General features: G+C 37.7%; 1 protein-coding gene across 1 annotated transcript in view; it reads right to left on the bottom strand.

Annotated features, from left to right (window-relative positions):
- The window catches only part of FBXO28 (F-box protein 28), a 29,034-nt gene extending 7,346 nt beyond the window's left edge, over positions 1-21,688 (bottom strand). The window contains exons 1-3 of the mRNA XM_040263696.1: positions 21,400-21,688; positions 9,985-10,094; positions 6,517-6,655 (exon numbers count right to left, since the gene is read on the bottom strand). Coding sequence (XP_040119630.1) covers positions 6,517-6,655; positions 9,985-10,094; positions 21,400-21,666 — 516 coding nt within the window. The 5' untranslated portion in view covers positions 21,667-21,688. The remainder of the gene's footprint in view (positions 1-6,516; positions 6,656-9,984; positions 10,095-21,399) is intronic.
- Between the last annotated feature and the right edge of the window lie 1,817 nt (positions 21,689-23,505).

Consider the following 23,505-nt stretch of genomic DNA (forward strand, 5'->3'; position numbering starts at 1 on the left):
TAAATACTGGTAGACAGAAGAAAATTTACAGTATGTTTGACCTAGACTAGAAATGACTGTTACAATGACTCAAGCATGAATAAGACATACATCTTAACCTGTGCAAGATGACTTAGTGAAAGACCCATATACAGCAAAGACTAGTTCAAACTGAGTAAGTTCAATGTACAAGCAAAGCATTGTGTGAAAAAGGAAGCAGACAGGGATAGGATTTGAGGATTGAGTAGGCCTAATGAAGAACTTGGCAATGAGAAATAAGCAGAATTTCAATGAGAAGATTAGTCTGAGCAGGAGGAGGGTGTACATAACTAAGGGAGGAGTGCTGCAGTGAGGAGTTGGCCAGGAAATCAAAATGTATATAGTGTTATCATGTACCATGTACCAGCTTCCCTGGTCGCTCAGTCAGTAAAGAATTTGCCTGAAATGTGGGAGACTGGGGTTCGATCCCTGGGCTGGCAAGATTCCCTGGAGAAGGAAATGACAAACCACTCCAGTATTCTTGCCTGGAGTATCCCATGGACAGAGGAGCCTGGCAGGCTACAGTCCATGGGGTCACAAAGGGTCAGACATGACTGAGCAACTAACAGTTTATTATGTACCATGCATTTATTCTAGCTTTTTAAAATAAATTTATCATGTAGTGAATCCTCTTCCATAACCCTGATTCTTCAGAATTAATTTCATATCAAAATATCGCATAGAGATTACTAACACTAAATGACACCTGTAAACCAAAATGTGAAATATTCTTATCTACCATATTCAGCCTTCTAAATACAGTGTGAAAGCAAGGTGTATCTCTTTCCCTTTGCCCAAGTGTTCTATTCGGAAATTTAGTGTTTTTAAGTCTTACTACATAGAGGTTATTTTAATTAAGTGGACTCATCCAATCCATGTTTTCAATAAAATTAAAAACATTTTCTTTCCTGTGTCCAAAAGCTACAAGCAAAGGACAAGGTGAAGAAAAAGACAGCATGTTAGAGCCAAACTGCTTCTTGCATCCAGAGTCATCAGCAGCTGAAATGGCTGTAGAGGCACATGTTAAGAAAAGTACAGCATTTTAAAATATTTCATTTTCTGAATAGGTTTAATCACTTTCTGAAAATTACTTTAGCAACAAGAATGTAATGGTTTGAGTCTGGTATCCAGTGTAAAGACGACAGGTCTTAGGCAGGTCACTAAACTCTTTAATGGCTATTTATACACTTTTCAAGTAATATGCCACTGCTGAAGTTGTAAGAAAGAATGGTAAGAAACCACATGTGAGCAACTATCACATTCCCAGCACATACAGTTTACTCTATCATGCTTATGTTTAAATTGGCATAGTAATAAATGAGATACGATGAACATCATTTAAGGCTTTCAACTATTATAGATGAGAGAATTTCTATCTTATTTCATCTACTGTTTAGCAAACAAAGTAGTGCAAGTGAGTGAAAGTCGCTCAGTTGTGTCCAACTCTGCGACTCCATGGACTATTAAGTCCATGGAATTCTTTAGGCCAGAATACTGGAGTGAGTAGCTGTTCCCTTCTTCATGGGATCTTCCCATCCCAGGGATTGAACCCAGGTCTCCCACATTGCAGGAGGATTCTTTACCAGCTGAGCCACCAGGGAAGCCCAAGAATACTGGAGTGGGTAGCCTATTCCTTCTCCAGCAGGTCTTCCCGACACAGAAATCAAACCGGGGTCTCCTGCACTGCAGGCAGATTCTTTACCAGCTGAGCTACCAGAGTTGCCCTTAGCAAACAAAGCTCCCATTAGAATATTGAACCTTGTATGTTCTCATTTTGTTTCTTTTTGTTCCGCTTGCTGATGTGCTCAGCCATGGCTGACTCTTTGTGACCCCGTGAACTGTAGCCCACTAGGTTCCTCTGTCCATGGAATTTCCAGGCAAGAATACTGGAGTGGCTTGCCATGTCCTTCTCTTTGCTCCACTTGAGATTTCCTTAATTTTCCTCTCATTTCTTTTTTCTTCCATATTTGTGAATAATTCTTTATATGGCATGTGTTTGTCTGTATTTTTCTTATTAATATTTCTCTTAGACTATTAGTCACAGTTTGTTCAAGTTTTATATCTTTGTATTGCTTTCTCAAAGGTCTTTTGTTCTCCATTTGTTTTACTTTGTGTTTCTTATTAGCCTGGTGATTCTCTGCTCCTTGCTTATATTTAAAAATACAGCACATAAAAAGCTGATCAGATCTCCTAGGTTAGCCAAACTGGTGGTAAAGGTGGAGTTTAGGGGTGCAAGAACAGGGACCTAAAAAATTCAATGAAAATAGATTAATTCTTTTTTCATTTTAAAGGTTCAATGACTGCATGTATTTACTTAAGGACCAGCAAGATGAAAGGAGGAAATGCTTCTAAGCAAGAGTTATTTTTAAGAATGTCTTTACACTAAAACCAATTTTAAAAGAAACAAAAATACAACATTCTGGAAACATTAGATAGACTCAAACTGAAGGATATTTATTCCTCAAAATAACTTCAAAAACTTGAAGCCTAAGAAACACAAAGTGTAGGGAATTATTCCACATTAAAGAGAATTAACAAATACATGTGTGATCCTAGATTGGATTCTGGACTCAGAAATAAGAATAGCTAGGAAAACTATTATTGGGATAAGAAATGAAACTTGAATATGGACAGCTGATCAGTGTATTGGATCAATGTTAAATTCCCTGAGCTTGTTATCTCTGTACTGTGGTTAAGTAAGAAAATGTCCTAGTTTTTAGGGAATACACTGAAATATTTCAGAATAATGGTCACAGTATCTCCAACTTTTCTTCAAACAGTTCAGAAAAATGAAACACATAAGCAGAGAGAGAATAAAAGCAAATGAGACAAAAGGTAAATAATTGCTGATCTGGATAAAAGAAATATGGGAATTCCTTTTCATATTTTTTGCAATTTTTGTGTAAATGTGAAACTGCATCAAAAGAAAGCTACCCCTCAAAAAAAGAATAAAGAAAGTGATCATCACCAGTTCCCACCCCCCAACCGAAAACATCATTAAAAACAAACCAGCAATACAAAATCTACAGATTTTAAGTTCTTTCAGGGAAATCTAGCTTCATGACAATCATTTTGACAATCATTTATACCGTGAAAGCACTGACTTTTGGAGACCACTGTATTTCAATAAGCACAAAAGGTTTACTGGGGTTGTTAGTAACGATGAAGAAATTATTCATGTCTTTTTTCATTATTATATCTCCTGGAATGGTTAGTTGGCCTCTGCTCCATGTGTTTTTCAGTTTGTGTGAACTCCTGATACTGATCAAAAACTTACTATAAAAAGTTTGACTTCTGTATGTCAGATAGAAGATTTGAGAAATCTATATAGGAATAAGCCAAGAATTTATACTTGATTCTGAGAAAAGATGAATGGAACATCAATATAGTGGTCAGAGTCTGCAACTATGGCCCTAACTAACCTGTGCCTATTTCTGTAAATAAGGCTTTTATTAGAACATGAGCACACCCATTCATTTACCACATGTAGACTCATGGCCGTTTCTCAGTTGAGAAACAGACCATGACATGACACAGACCACACGGTCCACAAAGTCAAAAATATTTATTATTTGGCCCTCTACAGAAAAGTTTGCTGATCCTTCCCAGAACTCATGGTGGCAAACTCCCAACCAGTCTGAATTCTTTAGACAGACCTTTAAATGCCTTTGTTGTTAGTACGGTTTCCTTGTCAAGAGACTCCATTTTAAACCTCTCCCATGAATAAGCCTTAGATTTTCACTGGGTAGAAGGGCAATGATCTAGCTTGTTTGGAGTTGGAGAGGGGACCTATAGGTTTAAGTCATTCCTAAATACAGATTCTCAACCAACCTTTCTGTTTTAGCCCCATTTTCAGAAGTGCTTTCAACTCCAGAATTTCTTAGAGGTTCAGCTGTGCATACTACATTGACTCCCAGCTTCCCCCACTGCCAGGTTAGGAATTAACTTCCTCAGTTTTTCTAAGTCAGTTATCATTTGTTGATCTACTTTCCAACTTCCAAAATCCTGCTGCTACTGTCTACTCTCTTGACCTCCTTTTCATGGGGCTTTATCTTTTCTTCCTTTTAAAAATTACATCATTTATTCCAATGAGCAGAGTATGGGGAGAAGTTAAGAGGTAAACATACATTTAATCTTCTATCTTCATTCTACCATTTAATTTTACAAACAAATTTGATTGTTCTTTCAGAGAATAATTTAAAAAAAAATTTCCCCCCAACTGTTAAAGGTCCAAAATTCTGGTATATATCAGGCAATCTAATTTAAATGAATGTTGCTATTACCCAGATTCACTTGAGTAACTTGTAAAAACTAATTTGTGAAATGAACCCAGGAGCAAGATGCTGGGGAAACCAAGAATAAACTACTATAGAAATCATATACCAAATCAAGATTATATGCTAAACTGAAAGAAAAGTATTTCACAGAATACCTTCACTTACAGATGTGAAACTTAATGCCATATCCTTATGTTCTGAAGACAGAATATGAAAGTTTAAGGATGAGAAAGTTCAAAAAAGAACAATGATAAAACAACCCAAATATTGCAAACTATGTTAAGTTAGCAGTTTAGACTTGGCCTAAATAAGCTAAAAAGTACCAGTGACATAAAAATAAAAAGTAGTAATCTAAGTATACAGTGTTGACTTAGGCAAAATATAAGCTATAAAGATGGCAGAATAAATCACAGTGATAATCAAAACAAAAATTACTTGTTTTTTGGGAGTTGTTTTTCCAGTTCAGACTTGTAGGAGAAAAATAAATTAGGAAAAGATCCTGTGAGGAAATGGGTAATATTAAGGAAAAATGGAACACGTTTCCATTGCAGGTAAGGTAAAGGTCTCAGTTAAGGAGCAAATGCCCAAGGGGATACACATAAGCTTCAAAACTGAAAACATCCTCCACTGCTACCACCTCAGTTAGTACTAGAATTAAAAGAGAAAACAAGTGGTTTCCAAAAAAAAATAGCAAGACTCAACTGAATTTAACCTCATTTGTTTAGACAGTAAATATCATTTCCATCACATGATCTTGATCAACTAGAACAAGAGATAGACAACTTCTGTAAAGGCTGGTACTAAAATATCTTTGGCTTTGCAGGCCATATGGACTTTGCTGCAAACTATTCAGCTCCCATTAACAATAACTGGTTGAATTGTCTCTTGAAGTTATGAAACTTAGAGAGGTGTCTTAAATATTCATAATCTTAACATTATGAGATATGCAATTAAAACTATGAGGCTATAGGAGACAACCTATTCACGTTCACTGAACGTGAATATCAAGAATTAAGACCTATGAATTAGACCTGGATAAAATCTGGCCTAAGAATTAGAATCTAAAGTTTCTAACTGGTCACCTTTTTATAGAAAAGCATCAGTAGCTAATATGAGGAAAGTGAGCTACACCAAAGAATACTTTAAATAAGAAACAGGACTCCTCTGGCTCCCAACAAACATTATAGAATATTGAAAATGAAGAAAGTAATAAAATATTGCCAATGTTAATTATCAATGGAAATAACAAAAAGAGAGCATTCAAAATTTACTAAGTATTAATTAGTTCCAACCATGTTAAGGGAACCTTTTGCCAGTAGCAGCTAAGTAGCAAAATGATCTTTCATTCTACCTCCATCTCTTCCACATAAAAAGATACTGAAGTTATTTCATTCTGAATTTACACTCAATTCAAGAAGCAAGGTATTAGTGAAGGTATGAGAAGCATGTTGAATTCTGGGTCCTTTATTAACTCAGTCACAGTAAATACACCACAATAAACTTATTTCTGTGTTAAACAGCACTATTACTTGGCCCAGAGTATACTGCTATACTGTAATTATCTATTCTTGTCCAATCTGGAAGTTTGTAAGTTGTTTTCATGAAACATTTCTCAAACAAAATAAAACCAGCTTGTCTCTCCCAACCCCCCTCCCTAAAATGGTAACAATCTTGAAGGCAGAGACAATACCTATTCCTGCTCATTGCTGTATCTCTGGCATCTTTACAAAAAGTAAAAGCTTAAAATGTTTTCTTTGCGTATGAACCCCTAAAAAGCTTTCCTGAAGAACAGTAGGGCTTCTATAGCATATTTCATAATCATAATTTTAAGTATACAGATCACATAAATGATATATATTTATATAAGTTATTGCACAGAAGCTAAACAAATCCATTCTTAGAAACCCATTCAAAGTAGCAATGGGACTTCCCTGGCAATTCACTGGTTAAGACTGCACTCCCATAGCAGGGGGCCTGGGCTCAATCCCTGCTCAGGGACTAAGATCCCACGTGCCTCACGTGGTGGCCAAACTTAAAAAAAAAGTCAAAAGCCCACAATTGTCTATACAACTTATCCTCTAATATTGTGCTACTGAATTCACAGATGACCAAAGAAGTAGGAGTGATTCTATCATTTAAAAAAATCACTCTGTAACTTCATAGTAATTTAAAGTTTACACAATCCAATCCAGCTGTTACTAAGTAAGCAATTCTATTTTACCTTTCCCGGGATGAAGCAACAGAGATTGGAGTCCACATACTTCATGAAAGTCATATTTAATAATGACAGCCTTGTTTCAACAGCAGCGAGGATGTCTGCATGCCGAGCTAATGAATGGTTTCTCCTTTCTGACTCTCTCCTACCAAAAAAAAAAAAAAGCAACCATTAAAAGAAGTACTGTGGACTAAAATGTTAACCAAACAAAATATCTTAATGTAAGCCTAACATTTACATGTTAATTTAGAAATCTACAATTGGGTCATAATTTAACTGCAATGATAAATGAATCACTATGTTTAGAAATCCTTGCTAAGGATCAATCAAATATTTACTGATAAAAATTTTGAAAAAAATTATTTTTTGTGTGTTTTGCCCTTTTGACTATATGGATTCCTAGTGGCTCAGTTGGTAAAGAATCTGCCTGCAATGCAGGACACTTGGGTTCGATACCTGGGTTGGGAAAATTCCCTGGAGAAAGAAATGGCAACCCATTCCAGTACTCTTGCCTGGAGAATTCCATGGACAGAGAAGCTGGGCAGGCTGCAGTCCATGGGATCACAAAGAGTTGGACACAACTGTGCAACTAACTTTTACTTTCACTTGGATATATCAAGCTCAAGCCTAATGGCTATTAGAATCAGAGAAATTAGATAAATCAAAGAAGTGTGCTGCTGCTGCTGCTGCTGTGTTGCATCAGTCGTGTCCGACTCTGTGCGACCCCAGAGACGGCAGCCCACCAGGCTTCCCCATCCCTGGGATTCTCCTGGCAAGAACACTGGAGTGGGTTGCCATTTCCTTCTCCAATGCATGAAAGAAGTATACATGGACATAAAGACAAGAGACCATATATTTTGCTCTAAGATCAGCTCATTTTAACTTTTCAAAAGTTTTAAGACATAATTCACTCTTCAAGGGTGCCATTTAGTGATTTTTAGTATATTCACGCTTGTGTACCCATCACTACCATCTATTTTCAGAACATTTTCATTATCATAAAAACAAAGCCTGTAACCATTATTAATTACTCTCATTATCCAGCCCTTGGCAACAGCTAATTTACCGTTTCTATGGATTTGCCTATTCGGGATACTTCGGATAACTGGAGTCATAACAGTATGTGTTTAGTGACTATCTTCTCTCACTTGGCATGTTTTCAAGGTTTATGCATGTAGAAGGATGTCTCAGTAGTTCTTCATTCCTTTGTCTTGCTGAGTATTATTCTATTATATGGACATACCATAATTTTGATTACCCATTCATCTGTTGCTGGACCCTTGGGTTGTTTGCACTTTTTGGCCATGATGAATAACGCTGTGATGAATACTGTGTACTTTGGGTAGACGTGGTTTCACTTCTCCTGAGTATACACAGCGGTGAAATGTAGCATACAGCAGCATATGCGTATGCGGCAGTGTATGCAGCAGTGAAACTGCTGCACCATTCGGTAACTCTGTATTTCATTTTTTGAGAAACTGTTTTGTAAAGTGGCTGCAACATTTCATTATCCCACCAGTAATATGTGAAAGTTCCAATGTGTCCATCTCCCTCCCAACACTTGTCCTTTTAAATTTTAGCCATCCCTCCTGGTGGGTGTTCACTGGTATCCCACAGTATTTTGATTTGCAATGCCCTGATGACTAACGATGTTTGGCCTTTAGTACATCTTCTTTGGAGAAATTTCTATCAAATTCTTTGTCCATTTTCAAATTGGGGTTATTTACCTTTTATTGTTTATGCCTTAAAAAAAATATTTTGGTCACATCAGGAAAATGTGGGATCTTAATTCCTGGACCAGGGGTTGAACCTGTGCCCCTTGCATTGGAAGTGTGGAATCTTAACTACTGGCCACCAGGGAAGTTCTCCCTTTTATTGTTTAGTAAGAGTTCCTAATATAATCTGGATATAAGTCCCGTAACAGATACACGGGCTGCAAATGTCTTGTCCCATTCTGTGGCTGTCTTTTTATTTTCTGGATGGTGTCCTTTGAGGCACAGACATTTTAAATTTTGATGAATTCTAGTTTATCTACTTTTTTCTTTTGTTACTTGTCCTTTTGGTGTTGTATCTAAAGAACTTAATCCAAGTTAATAAAGGTTTATGACTACGTTTTCTTCTCAAGGTTTTATAATATAGCACTGACATTTGCACTTAAGTCTACGGTTCATTTTCAGCTAACTTTTTATTTGGTTTGAGGAACATCTTCAACTTCATTCTTTAGTCCCAGCATCATTTGTTGAAAACACTATCCCTTCCTCATTGAATTTTCTTGGCATTCTTGTTGAAAATCAATTGACAAAAAATGTAAAGGTTGACTTTCCGGACTCTATGCCATTGATCTGTATGTCTGTTTTTATGTTAGCACCAAACTGATTATTGTAGCTAAAGCTTTGAAATTGGGAAATGGTAGTTTTCCAATTTTATTCTTTTTCAAGATTGTTTTAATTATTCTGAGTCTTTTGTATTTCCATAGGAATTACAGGATCAGTCTGTCAATTTCTACAAAAAGACAGCTAGGATTCTGATAGGAGTTGCTCTGTGTGCTGAGTTGCTTCAGTCACATCTGGTTCTTTGCAACCCCAGGGACTGTAGCCTGCCAAGCTCCTCTGTCCATGGGACCCTCTAGGCAAGAATACTGGAGTGGATTGCCATGCCCTTCTCCAGGCGCATGGGATCAAACCTGTATCTCTTATGTCTCCTGTATTGATAGCCACGTTCTTTACCACTGAATATATACTGAATATATATATGTATCAATTTGGGGAATACTGCCATTTTAATGGGCTTCCCAGATGACTCAGCGCGTAAAGAATTTGCCTGCAATGCTGCACACACAGGAGATGCAGATTCAATCCCTGGCCATCTTAAAATGAAATCTTCCAATCCATGATCACAGAATGCCTTTCCGTTTATTTAAGTCTTTAATGTCTTTTAACAGTGCTTTCTGGTTTCTAACAAACAAGTTTTGTACTTCTTTTGTTTTATATATATATATATATATAAATAACTATCAATGCTATTATACCGAATTATCTCCATTTTTGGATTGTTTATTGCTAGTGCATAGCATTATACAATTGATTTTTGTATGCTAATCTTTTATCTAGTATCCTTGCTGAACTTGTTTTTGGCTCTGATAACTAATCAGTATATTTCGTATACAATATCATGTGTATATAAGATCATGTTATCTGTGAATAGAATTTTATTTCTTCCTTTCAATCTGAATGCCTTTAATTTCATTTTCTTGCCTAAATGCCCTGGCTCAAACTAAAATGTTGAACAGATATGGCCAGTGTGAACAAACCATAGTAAAATCATTTATTGTGATCTGTGTATACTTTGCTACAAAAACGTGGAAACCATTTAACATGTAAACCCTTACTTAGATTAAAAATAATAATAATAATAATCAAGAAACAAATAAAATCCCCAGCTGTAGAATTACTGCCACTGCTAACCATAACATACCTTGGGAGCTGTGCTTTAACTTGTTTCTGACATAGATTATGGTACCTTTCCACCTTTAGAAATCCCTGATTCAACATTCTCTGGCAGACCAAGTCCATTCTTTTACAAACCTATGGGAAGACAGAATGAGAAAGAATTTTAAAAGTAAAAACTTCAGAAAATGTCTGTGGTAACCTAAATATAAAGGAAATCTAAAAAGGGGATATATATGTATATATATAACTAATTCACTCTGCTGTGCAGCAGAAACTAATATAACATTGTTAAGCAACTATACTCCAATAAAAATTAATAAAGGGACTTCCCTGGTAATCCAGTTGTTAAGACTCCATCCGTGCTTCCAATGTAAGGTGTGTGGGTTCAACCCTTGGTCAGGGAACTAAGATCTCAGATGCTGTATGGTGCAGCCAAAAAAGTATATAAAATTAATTAAAAAAAAAAAAAAAAACAAATCGATAACAATTAACTTAGACTCAGTAACTGATGGTTCAAAGTTCTGTGCTAGAATTGTTCTCCAGTTTGCTATCTGAATCTTTGAATCAGTATATGTGAATTCCTCACTGTAACCTGCAATACTACATTTAAAAATTATATGTAAGTAAGGAATAATTTACCCTTAAAAAAATAATATATATGTTTCCTCATTTATTTATATATTTGACTTTTTCTTGGTTGTGCGACATGGCTTGCAGGATCTTAGTTCCCCGACCAGGGATCAAACTCATGCAGTGGAAGTTCAGAGTCCCACTTGATTCTTTACTTTCGGTATCTGTTGAATGTTCTGAATGTATCCCCACTATTATGGTCAAAGTCTATAATTCTAAAGATCATTAAAACAAAATATTTGAAGGCTTCTAATGGTATGAAACAAGAAAATTCTTCTCTGGCCAAAAATACATATTCAAACGAGTCTAACCCCTCACAAAGTTTTTATCATTACCAGAATGAAAGTTTTAAATCATTTCTTCTAGTGACTTGGATGAAGTATGACAGTTTATAATGGCCAAAGCCTATACTAGATACTGTCATATCCTTCAAAATATTTTAACATGTATAGCAGAAACAACTTTAAAAATGGTATCTTTATAGAATAAAAGCATAGGATCTGAAGTCAGAACACCTAAATTTGAGTCCAGCCATTTTATGTCCTTGGGCAAGTCAGTTTCTTTTTGAAAGCCTGAATCAGACGTCTGTAAAATATGGATAGCACCTCATACAACAGGGATATCATTAGAATTTAAAAAAATAGACATTAAGTCATGGTAAACTATAAATCACTATCTAAAAATTGTTTAAAAAATTTTGTGAACAATTTTAACTTTACCACTAATTTGAAAACTTTGCTTTATATACTTAGCTCTTATATTTCTGAAATATCCCAGTATCTTTCTTATCATAATGAAACCTACTACACAAAATATGTTTGTTGTTTGTTTCCTATTTTGCATTGACTCAGAGGTATCAACCTGGACCTCAGTTCTCACTGTATAGGTGTGGATGTTGAAAGCACAATGCTGAGATGAAACTGAGATAAATCTACATCAAGGCTAAGTCGATTAGGCAAGGGCGGTCTTAACGCTTCTTTCTATCTCTCATAGCATCCAAATACAAATGCTTGAACTAAAACCAAGTACTGATGAAACTCAAAAGTTGCTTTCTCCTGATAAAAATTCTGGTATACTGGGCTGAGCTGATAAAGGTTTTGATACTCTAATACTAAATACTGCTGCTGCTAAGTCACTTCAGTCGTGTCCGACTCTATGTGACCCCAGAGACGGCAGCCCATCAGGCTCCCCCATCCCTGGGATTCTCCAGGCAAGAACACTGGAGTGGGTTGCCATTTCCTTCTCCAATGCATGAAAGTGAAAAGTGAAAGTGAAGTTGCTCAGTTGTGTCTGACTCTTTGGGACCCCATGGACTGCAGCCTACCAGGCTCCTCCATCCATGGGATTTTCCAGGCAAGAGTACTGGAGTGGGGTGCCATCGCCTTCTCCGAATACTAAATACTAGACATTCCCTATATAATAGTATGCCAGATGAAAGGTATGAAGGTAAACAGTTCTTTTCAATTTCAAAGTAGATGAAAACATAATAAAGTACTGATACTTTACTGATAGAGTAATTCTAATAAATCATATTTTAAAATACAGTGGAATCTATTTCTAACTGAATAAGTTATAAACATTTGTTTAATGTCTACCGAAAAAAAAAAAACAACCCAATATGTACTAATATAAATGTTTCTAAAACAAAATATTTAATGAGTACATCTACAAATCTCTTTAATCTAGTTTAGGTTTAGTAGTTTAATAGAAATAAGTTAATTTTCATATTTGCTTCTTTTGCATTAATCTACTGAGGTATTCTTACCTAAGAAAATTCTAGAAAACACAATATACAAGTGCACATTTCATTAGCTGTATGATGATACCATCACATATCACAGAACTACTGGAAAACGCCACTGGACCTTTGTGAAGAATGAGAGTAAAAAATGCAAACAATACCTTAACTTAGTACAGTAATGAAAATATTTTAGATTATATAGACTCCTTGAGTCTTGGGAATCCTTCTGGTAAACCTGGACTGCATTTGAGAACCACACTGCCATAAACAATGGTACTGAACTTTGTGTGAGGAAAAAAGAAACTTTTATCATGTTACTGGAGGAAGAAAAAGAAAGTATGTCTTTGTGTGAGTGATGAGGGGATATAAAGCTGGCTAAATTCTAATCTGTCATAGGAGAAAGTCAGTCAGTTCAGTCACTCAGTTGTGTCCAAAAGTCAACAGACATTATCAAGTAGGAAAAAAAACCCCACCCAAAGACTTCAAAATGAACTCTGAGGAATAAAAACTGGGGATTTCATTGTTGTTGAAACTATTTAATGTGAGGCAGAAATGGCAACCCGCTCCAGTATTCTTGCCTGGAGAATCCCATGGACAGAGGAGCCTGGTAGGTTACAGTCCTCGGGGTCGCAAACAGTTGGATACGACTGAGCGACTTCACTTTCACCCTCTAACACAACTTTGTAGAAAAATAACTCTTTTGTTCTGTGGACTCTATAACCTCTCTGATAATGTCTGAGTTGAATAATGGAACTAAATCCACTGTGGTAATGATTTCCTAATTTTTTTTTTAAGTCAAATCATTATTCCGTACATCTTAAACTTATACAGTGCTATATATCAATGCCATCTCTATAAAACTGAAAAAAAAATGTTTATTTACAAAGTAAAAAAGTCAGGAGGCTCAGTAGTAAAGAATCCGCTTGCAATGCAGCAGGCACACGAGCAGTAGGTTCAACCCCTGGGTTGGGAACATCTCCTGGAGGGAAGCATGGCAACCCACTCTAGTATTCTCGTGGAGGATCCCATGGACGGAGGAGCCTGGAAGGCTACAGTCCGCAGTGCTGCACAGAGCAGGACATGACTGAAGTGACTTAGCACACAGCACACTGCTGTAATAACTTCCAAGGTACTTTCTAAATTATTTCATTATTCTAGAATTTTGCTGCACTAAATCTAGCTAAATACTCAATTTAGGAATCTTTTAATAATCTAGAAATGCAATGGAATGAGTACTGACTCGTATGAGCATACAATTGACTGAGTAATTTGTTATAAATAAATAACCAGGTAAGGTCAACCAAGGAAGACTTAATGTGATCCTAGGCTTTAAAAGAAGAAAGGACAGGACTACTAAGTTAATGCTGATGGAACAAAGGCACAAAGCCTGGAATGAATAAACCATTAGCTAACTACTTCTGAAGACAGATCAGATACGTAAGCAAAGCTGAGAAGAATAAAATCTCCCATGTTTTGATCAGGAAAACCAGACAGTAATGAGAAATAAAAACTTAAAAGGAAAAAGAGCATCCATTTTGGGAGAGACCTGTTATTGGGACAGCTGACTGGTCATTTTCCGTAAGCAACTATAATGTTACAACTAAAGATAAGGTTCTGGAGATCTCACACGAAGATAGCTGAAACCACTACAGATGAATCCCAAATAAAGAGGTAAAAGACAAGAAAAAAGACTTATAAATGAGTCTTAACTGATCATTCTCATCAAAAGCTGGCAAAAAGATCAGAAAATATACATCTGAAACAAATACTGTAAACCAACTATACTTCAACTAAAAAAAAATTAGACAATAGGAGGTAACAAAAGCAAACTAGAATAGCACCACAGAACCAGAAAGACCTGAAGCATTAGTTTATATTATAGGACAAGAACAGTACTTAATGTAATATTCTTCCTTTCATAAATGTTTTATAAGCACTGACTGGCCAATAGCATAAAACCAAAAACACCATAGAGCATATAACTCTCTTTTGTTTAGGATTCAGAAGGAAGCAAAGTGACCTCTACAAAAACAGAAATATATTAATTTTCCCCAAGGTGAGCAGTATAATTATAACTGCTATCAATGCATGTTAACTTGCAAAACAAAATTACCTTATTTAAAGTGTAGCTCTAAATTTGGGGTTACTTTAGTTATTTCCCAAGGCTAAAGAAAAGAAATATTTCCCCAGTTATTAAAACAAAGCAAAAATCCTAGCAGTTTGGCAATTTACTCAGGACAGAAAAATTCTAGAATCTAATATACAAAGATAATGACTATGTCAAAAATGATCAATGTATTTAGAGATTAGGAAAATACATACTATATAAACAAAAGGTAACTAATGGAATAAGTATACAATAGAGACATTTAACTTGCCCCTGTTATTTGCTGTTCTAGTATGAAGAACAGATTTGTTTTCTTTGTTAATAATTTCAAGATTTAAAATGCCATGTTTATTCTTTTTACCATTTTCTAACAAGTGATGAAAAATAAAAATTTGTTTTCATCACTTGTGTTTATTTAGAAATCCTTTTCAATGTGTTGTGCCACTATGGCCCTTCTTAAAAAGGTATGACACATACCTTAAATCCGTGAAATCCACGATTTTCTTGTTAAACCTCTAATGTAAAATCTTGGTTGATTCCAAGATGTACATTTTCTATCTTTTAACACTTGAAAGTGGAATAATCTTACAGTATATATTATAACTACCGAGCATTTCTTTCTCAGATATCTTAGATGCCTTAAAATACACTGGGTTTCTTCAATTTTAAGATGCTGTGGAGACTTTAAGATATGCTTTCAATTTAATAAAAAGAATTTTTTTAAAGTACCACTATAATAATATAATTTGATCAAGATGCATTATCATTTCAAAAATGTTAAAATATGAAACTATATCTTAGAATCAAGGAAATATTGTAATGGAATCATATTTTAATGTACTCATTTCATTCTCTACAGTTCTCAAATGAACTGAATAGTCAATGCACGCGTGCTAAGTCGCTTCCGTCGTGTCGGACTCTTTGTGACCCCATGGACTGTAGCCCACCAGGCTCCTCTGTCCATGGGATTCTCCAGGCAAGAATACTGGAGTGGGTTTGCCATGCCCTCCTCCAGCGGATCTTCCTGCTCAGGAATCAAACCTGCATCTCTTATGTCTCCTGCATTGGCAAGCGGGTTTTTTTTTACCACTAGTGCCACCTGGAAAGCCAGTTCAGTTCAGTTCAGTTCAGTCGCTCAGTCCTGTCCGACTCTTTGTGATCCCATGAATTGCAGCACGCCAGGCCTCCCTATCACCAACTCCCATAGTTTCCCCCAATTAATAAGGAAGCTATTATCAAAGATTAAGCTGCTTATTAGACCCTTGACCTGAAAGGGACAGAAGACACCAGAATCTACCCTTTCTTTTTACAATGAGAAAACTGAGGCCTTAGGAACTTATATGACTTGTTCAAGGTCATCCAATCATTAAGGACAAAAAGTGAAATTAAGAATTTGGGTCTTCCAGCAAATAGTGATTCTCACACACACACGTACCATTCTAATATGGACTTTAATATGGATTACTCTGTTTCCTCACTTTTTCATAGTGGCTACACATTTCAAGGGTTAGCAAAGTGCCTAGGATGGCACCTCAATAAAAACCAAGCTATGTTGGGGGTGGGGAACAATCCAGGTCTTTTGATCTGTGTATTCCCTCCCCTAATTTTATTTATTTTTGGCTGTGCTGGATTGCACCAGCTTTCCTCCAGTTGCAGCAAGCGGAGGCTACTCTTGGGCTTCAGGGTGCTTGGACTTCAGTAGCTGCAGTTCCTGGGCTCTAGAGCACAGGCTCAGTAGTTGTGGTACAAGGGCTTAGCTGCTCCAAGGCATGTGGGATCTTTCTGGACTAGGGGTTGAACCTGTGTCTCCTGCACTGGCAGGCAGATTCTCTACCACTGAACCACCAGGGAAGCCCTGATTTGTGTCTTGTTAAATTTAGTGATCAGCTAGACTGAAATGTTTATCCTAATTATTCTCAATTGATTAGGGTCTCTAATATTCTACTGCTATAGAAACTGTTGGCATGAGTCTAGAAAGCAGGACTTATTGGGGGCGATTTTTGTCACACTACTAAAGTTCTGCCGTGGAACTAGACCAAGATCTTCCTATAATCCTCTCAATCAGACAAATCTGTGCAGAATATTTGACAGCCATCTGGGCTGGATTCTTTAGAAAGCCATGAAAGAATGAAAACAGTGAAAAGGCGGGAGAAATGTTCCAGATTAAAGAGACTAATGCTTTATTAGATTTAAGAACCTTAACTACCTCCCCAACCCGTCTCCAAGCTATCAAAACATTTTGGTGACAACTGAGAAACCTGAATATAAAATGTAATATTAAATACCTTGGAAGTGATGATATTGTGATTATATAGAAGTATTTTAGGGGTAAAATGTCATTGTATTTGCACCTTACTTTCAAATGGTGAATGAGCGTACAAGATAAAGTAAATGTGGCAAAAAGTTAATGACGGGTGCATGTGTGCTCAGCTGTGTCCAACTCTATGTGACCCCATGGACAGAGGTGATTTAAAATCATTTAAAAAATGAACAATGAATGAGCCAGTCCTATACAACTTCCCATCTCTTTCACAAGAAGACTTTAATCTTTTGTAAGAAAAAATTCTATCCTCTTGGTAATGGACCATTTAAGATATAATAATATATACAGAGTCAGAGAGTTAATTCTCAATTGTCTGTTGGTAAAATTACAACAAATTAAAAAATTCCCTGTGTGTCCCTCCTACATATGCACTTGGAAAGAAAATATAAATTTAATATTAGCCTGAACAAAACAATTAGGATAATTACATATCCCCCCCCTCCCCCCTCACTGGGAATGTTCTTCCATCTTTACTGACTGGATAAAAATTTATGACCCTGAGGAAGCCTCTGCTGATTAACCTCAACATTCTTGTATTTACTATTATACACTTGTTATCCTGATTCTTTGTAAACGCGCTCAAGGAAGGTGTGTACATTCTGTCTCAGTGATGATATTGTGGACAGGGTTACTGATTGGACACCTTTGAGAATCTGCAGGAGTGAAGTATTCCCAAAATATAATTTCTTACCTATACTTAAGAATTTGTTAATAAAATAAATAACCTGATGATGACAGAGTAGGGGAAAACCCCCCAGCAGTACAGACAGTGTATCTTCTATAATACAGTGATACAGAGCAATGGTTCTCAAAGTGTGGTCGAGGGACCCTTGTGGTTCCCAAGATCCTTTCAAGAGTTTCTGAAGCTAAATCATTTTCATAATACTAAGATGTTATTTGCCATTTTCATGCTTATTCTCTCACAAGACACAGCAGAATGTGTGTGGCAACATGACATGTGATGACGGCTAATGGAATTATGCACTGTGTATTCTTGGGTATTTCAGAATTTTCAAAGGTAAGTGATTTGGGTCCTCAGTGACTTTTAAGAATGTAAAGGTGTCTTGAGACAAAATTGAGAACTACTGATATAGAGAAAGAGATATAAGGAAGACATCTTGCCTACTTAAAAAAAAAAAAAGGTAATACTTTCCCATTTTCCTTCATATTTTCTACCAGTCAACCCTCTCTAAAATTGAACTTTTCAAACACATTTGAAGAAAAGATGTGAAAGGAACTATAAATGAGTAATAGGTTTAACCAGCTAGAGTGCACTAGAGAAATATCCTGGGACAAAAACATAGATTTATGTATTTTGCTGTCAAATGGAAAATTTCATTCCAGATAATAAGCATGATACTTGAACTGAACTTTTAATCAAATCTGTCCTGAACCACTTATAGGAGTCCATTAAATTTACAGGAGCTCCACTAGAACCACAGAGGAAAAATCTATAGGATCTCTTCACTGGGCTGCCAGGGAATTCCCTAAGACAACTTTTAAAAAGCCTGCGTATTTTTTTTTTCAGTGAGAACTCTGTACTCATAGGTCAACGTTGTATGTTCCAACTTGGCTGTGATGTGCTCTGCAACTAGGTGCAGGACCTTCCTTAACCTTTGCCACTTGTTTCAAAAACTCTCATACCTGTGAAAGGGGCCTTATGTGACAGACTAATGCTGCATCAGCACAAATTTATGTGATTTACTGGAAAACAACTCAAAGTACACATTTTGTCATTTCAAAAGGTATCTTCATCTAAATAATTTAAAATATATTAGAGAAGTTAAATATTTAAAGAACTATTTTTATGTAACCAGGATTTCCAAGTTCTGGGTACATTTTGGGAGCAATAGTCAAGGGCAGAAAAAATAAAACAAAATCCAGTTCAATAAGGGATCTGGACATTCCTTTGGAAATAACCAGACTGGAGAGTCAAATTTCAATTATTCATGGCAAGAGGAAGCAAAGTCAATTGGAAAATGTTATTTTAGCAACTTGGGACAAACTGTATTAAGCAAATATAGAGCAGTAAGTACATGGACCCTACACCTGTCCTCTAATTGAGGTGTTAACAATAGTTATGACTGAGGTCCTAATGTGTGTGCTCAGTTGTGTCCGACTCTTTGCCACCCTTTAGACTGTAGCCCGCCAGGCTCTTCTGTCCATGGGGTTTTTTGGGCAAGAACACTGGACTGGTTGCTATTTCCTCGTCCACGAGATCGTCCATGACCTAGGGATTGAGCCTGAGTCTCTGTGTCTCCTGCACTGCAGGTGGATTCTGTACCACTGAGCCATCTGGGAAGCCTAAGGTTCTAACAGGGTAAGTAAGCTGAAGGAAGAAAAAAGAGAAGCACCTGACAAATATGTAAACTAGCTCAGTACCGAATGGTTGACATTTAGCTTTATGGAAACTAATTCTGTTCTTAATTAATATTACTCTTTTCTAAGTACACCCAACCTTAACTCTACTCAAAAAAATACTTGACAATAAAAGAAACTATGTAATTTATATGCCAGATAGCAGCATACAAACTGGTATTGATTTTCTCGCAAACAGTCTGTTAGAGATAAATGGTCACTTAAATTAGGAAAGGCATGGAAAGCACATACTACGCACTATCGCTAGACTGCCTATTTCATTAATGACCATAATTAAATTAATGCTGACACCTAGTGGCAAGAATCTTTCATGTTACTTGAATTGCACCTTATGACATATGAACCAAAGAATTTAAAACCAAAGACCCTTCCAAATCGCCACAAAAGATTACCCACTTAATCTAAGAATTATCCATTAACCTTAAGTAAAGAAAGGAATAAGAAATAGTTCCCCATTACTAAAACAGAGAAAAAAACCACCTTTAAGAAGTAAAACTGGGAGCTGAATCTTTTTAGGGGGGTGGTAAGGGACTCCTTATGATAAAAATCTCTGAAACTACAAAACTTGTATATTTAAAATACTAGAACAGATAACTGCTTAAAAATAAGAATGCAGCTGAGTATTTCATTTGAAAGAGATGTCATTTACTAATAAACTGTGGGATGCGTTTTTAACTCTGTCCCCTAGGATAGGTTGTTTTTCTCCCCTTTAAGAATGTTTTTAATTTTTAAAGAAGTAAACTGACCAACAAATGAACATCCCCCCCCCCCCACACACACAGTTTTTCTCAATACTTATAAAACAGAAGGTGAACATTTCAGGCTTTACAAAGGCATTGTCTGGCTGAAAGTCTCAATTCAAATGTCATGTCCAATTTCCAGGCAACAGGAATGTATACCAAGAATTTTGATCAAATATCATTATCAAAAATCGAAGGAATAGTTAGGTTTCTACAAGAAATTCTAGGATAACATGTTTGGAAATTCAATCATTTAAGGGACAATCATTTTAAAATATTACTTTTCAAATGAATTTTCTATCCTGCAGACTGGCATGGTTGATGTGCTGTGTTGACAAGAAAATAAATGGTTCACCAGTTTGAATATTTAATAGCCTCCTTTAAAAAATATGCTTGCATCTTAAAAATACAATTATGATCAATTTTAAATTGAAGGTGTAAATCTACAATAGGGTTTATTGATTATTAAGAAAACGCTATACACAGCACATTCAGATATGTCTTTGTCCTCTTAAAAACAACCCCGACCACATATTTAGCTTCTACACAGAAACGGTTTGTAATCATTTCAAAATGTCCACCTCCTTCAATTTCCTTACCACTTAAAGATAAATTCACTGAGGAAGCAAAATAACTGACTGAACTAAGATAGTCATTGAACCTTCAGTGAAGCCTCTGGGATGAAAAAAATCCCAAAGGCAAATTCATTTATTTTCATTAATCATGGACAGACTTACTGTGATTTTAAGGTATAAAACCTCTCCTAAAGTTGGCGGGGGGGGGGGGGGCGTAAATCACTAGTTAGAAAAGAAATGCAGGAGAGGAAAAAAACCTCAAGGGGCAAGATGCTTCACTAGGGGGTGGCAAGTGTCAGGGGTGAGGCAAAGCCCGATAGTCACTTCTCAGGATTGCCTTCATTGGTCAACCAAGGCGCTGGGGTTGAGGTTACCAAAACGAGTTCGAATTCCTCCAAACCTCTACTGGCTTTTGGGAGGACGGACCAATCTGACTTTATGTTTTGCAACAAGGAAACTTGAGTGGTAGGGGGAACAATACGTTATTCTCACAGACAAGCCAAACCTAGCCGGGATAATCTCGCCTACTTCGGAGTGCTCGCCCCCAACTCCAGCCTGGGGTTGGAAGGTGCTATACAAAAGGCAGGTGGGTGAGACCCCTCCAGCGTCCACGCTCAGGCCGGACAGAGGTTGGAAGCCCAGTTCTTGCTGCCCCCGCCCGTGGCCCCACTTCCGGATCGGGGGCACAGAGCCCCCGAGCCCCCCAGACCCTCAAAGCCAAGTTCCCGCAGGCAGTCGCCCCCACTCCTCGAGCAAGGGCGGAATCTGGACAAACCCCGCGGGCCAGCCCCAAGAGAGACTTTGGGGCGGGAGGGGTGCGCTTGGTGCTTTAGCGGCAGCTGCAGCTCGCCAGGGGCTCCCTCCCCGGGGAACGCTCTTCCCTTTCGGGCCCTCCCCAGACCTCGGCTCTCGGAGAGGGCGGCAAGGGTCCCCAGGGGGCCTCACCAGACGGAGCTGGCTAATTTCGTCGTAGGACATAAAGCTGAGGATATTCTCGATGGCTACGATGGGCAGCGCCACCAGCGTGTTGTTTTGAGGCAGCTGGTCCGGAGCCAGCGCCGGGGCTGGGGGCGCCTGGGACCCCGGCTGCGGGGGCTGGGGCGGGGGCGGTGGGGGCAGTCGCTGGGTAGAGGCGATGGCCGAAGGGGAGCCGCCGTCGCCGTGACCGCCGCCTCCTTCCTCAGCCATCCGCTCCTCCGACGCTGCCGCCATCTTGGGGGTTTGATTCCTTCCCCCCTCTGCAAGGGGAACAGGGACACTTCCGGTGCGTCACTTCCTTCTCTTGAGCTGCCGGGAGGGGCACCTGGAGGAGGGGGAGGAGCCTATGGGGCGACAGGCAGAGACACTTTGATGCTAGTTCAAGTGGGAAGGAGAGAAGATCACGTAAACTCCTGGAAAGGTGGTGACTGTAAGACCTTTCATCTAAGATTGGAAACGACTTGAGGGCAGAAGAACCGTGTCTGAAATTGACTTCACAGTGCAATTTTTCCTAAAGTGCTTCCCTGATAAAGGGAGATAAAAATAATGTTAACTAGTAAGTGAAGTAAGGTCATGGCATCTGGTCCCATCACTTCATGGCAAATACATGGGGAGACAATGGAAACAGTGACAGACTTTATTTTCTTGGGCTCCAAAATCACTGAGGACAATGACTGCAGCAATGAAATTAAAAGGCACTTGCTCCTTGGAAGAATAGCTGCGGCAAAACTAGACAGTGTGTTAAAAAGCACAGTCAGACTTTCCTGACAAAGGTCCATATAGTCAAAGCTGTGGTTTTTGTGGTAGTCCTGTAGGGATGTGAGAGTTGGACCATAAAGAAGGCTGAGTGCTGAAGAATTGATGCCTTTGAACTGTGGTGTTGGATAAGATTCTTGAGAGTCCCTTGCAGTGCAAGGAGATCAAACCAGTCAATTCTAAAGGAAATCAACCCCAAATATTCAGTGGAAGGACTGATGCTGAAGCTGAAGCTCCAATACTTTGGCCACCTGATGTGAAGAGCTGACTCATTAGAAAAGACCCTGATGCTGGGAAAGATTGAAGGTGGGAGGAGAAGGAGGAGACAGAGGACAAGATGGTTGGATGGCATCATGGACTCAGTGAACATGAGTTAGAGCAAACTTAGGGAGATAGTGAAGGACAGGGAAGCCTGGTGTGCTTCAGTCCATTGGGTCACAAAGAGTTGGACGTGACTGAGCGCCTGAACAGCAACAGTAGTAAGTGTAGATGAAACAATGTAGAATATCATCATTTTTCAAGAACCATCCTGATGATTGATTTAGACAAAAAGGAATGTAGAACTGATTAAAACTGCCATATGAATGAGCCTTAAAAATGTTTTCAATTAAAGAAGCAAGACCCAAACGACCACATATTGTATGAATCCATTGATATGCGATGCCTGAAATAGCCAAAACAATAAAGACAGAAAGTAGATTAATGGTTCTGAGAAGCTGGAAACAGCAGAGGAAAGGGGAACAACTGCTAAGGGGTGTAGGGTTTTTTCCTGGGGCGATGAAAATGTTATGGAATTAGACAATAGTGATGGGTACACCTCTGAATCGTACACTTTAAAATAGTGAATTTGGGGACTTCCTTGGTGGTCCAGTGGTTAAGAATTCACCTTCCAATGCATACGACTCAGGTTCCACCCCTGGTCAGGGAACTAAGATGCTACATGCTTGGGCAACTAAGCCTGTATGCTGCAATTATGGAGCTTGTGCACTCTGAAGCCACGTGCCACAACTAAAGCCCAGGGCCACAGTGAAAGAGCTTGTTCTAACAACCCAGCCAAATAAAGGAAAAAATAAATATTTTTTTAAATAGTGAACTTTATAATATGTGAATTATATCTCCATAAAAAATTGATTTAGGCAAGAATCATCAAAAGATGCTAAAATGAGAAAGTAAGAGTATGATCTGGAAAATAATATTTACATAAATTCAAAATAACCCCCACAAATTAATTATCAATTACAAGATAAAAAGAAGTTTGCAATAGAGAGATTTGGTGGACACCACCATAACCAAATGATCAAAATTAACTTCATGAGC

This window comes from Oryx dammah, unplaced genomic scaffold, assembly GCF_014754425.2.
Source record: "Oryx dammah isolate SB20612 unplaced genomic scaffold, SCBI_Odam_1.1 HiC_scaffold_21, whole genome shotgun sequence".
In the NCBI taxonomy this organism is placed as follows: Eukaryota; Metazoa; Chordata; class Mammalia; order Artiodactyla; family Bovidae; genus Oryx; species Oryx dammah.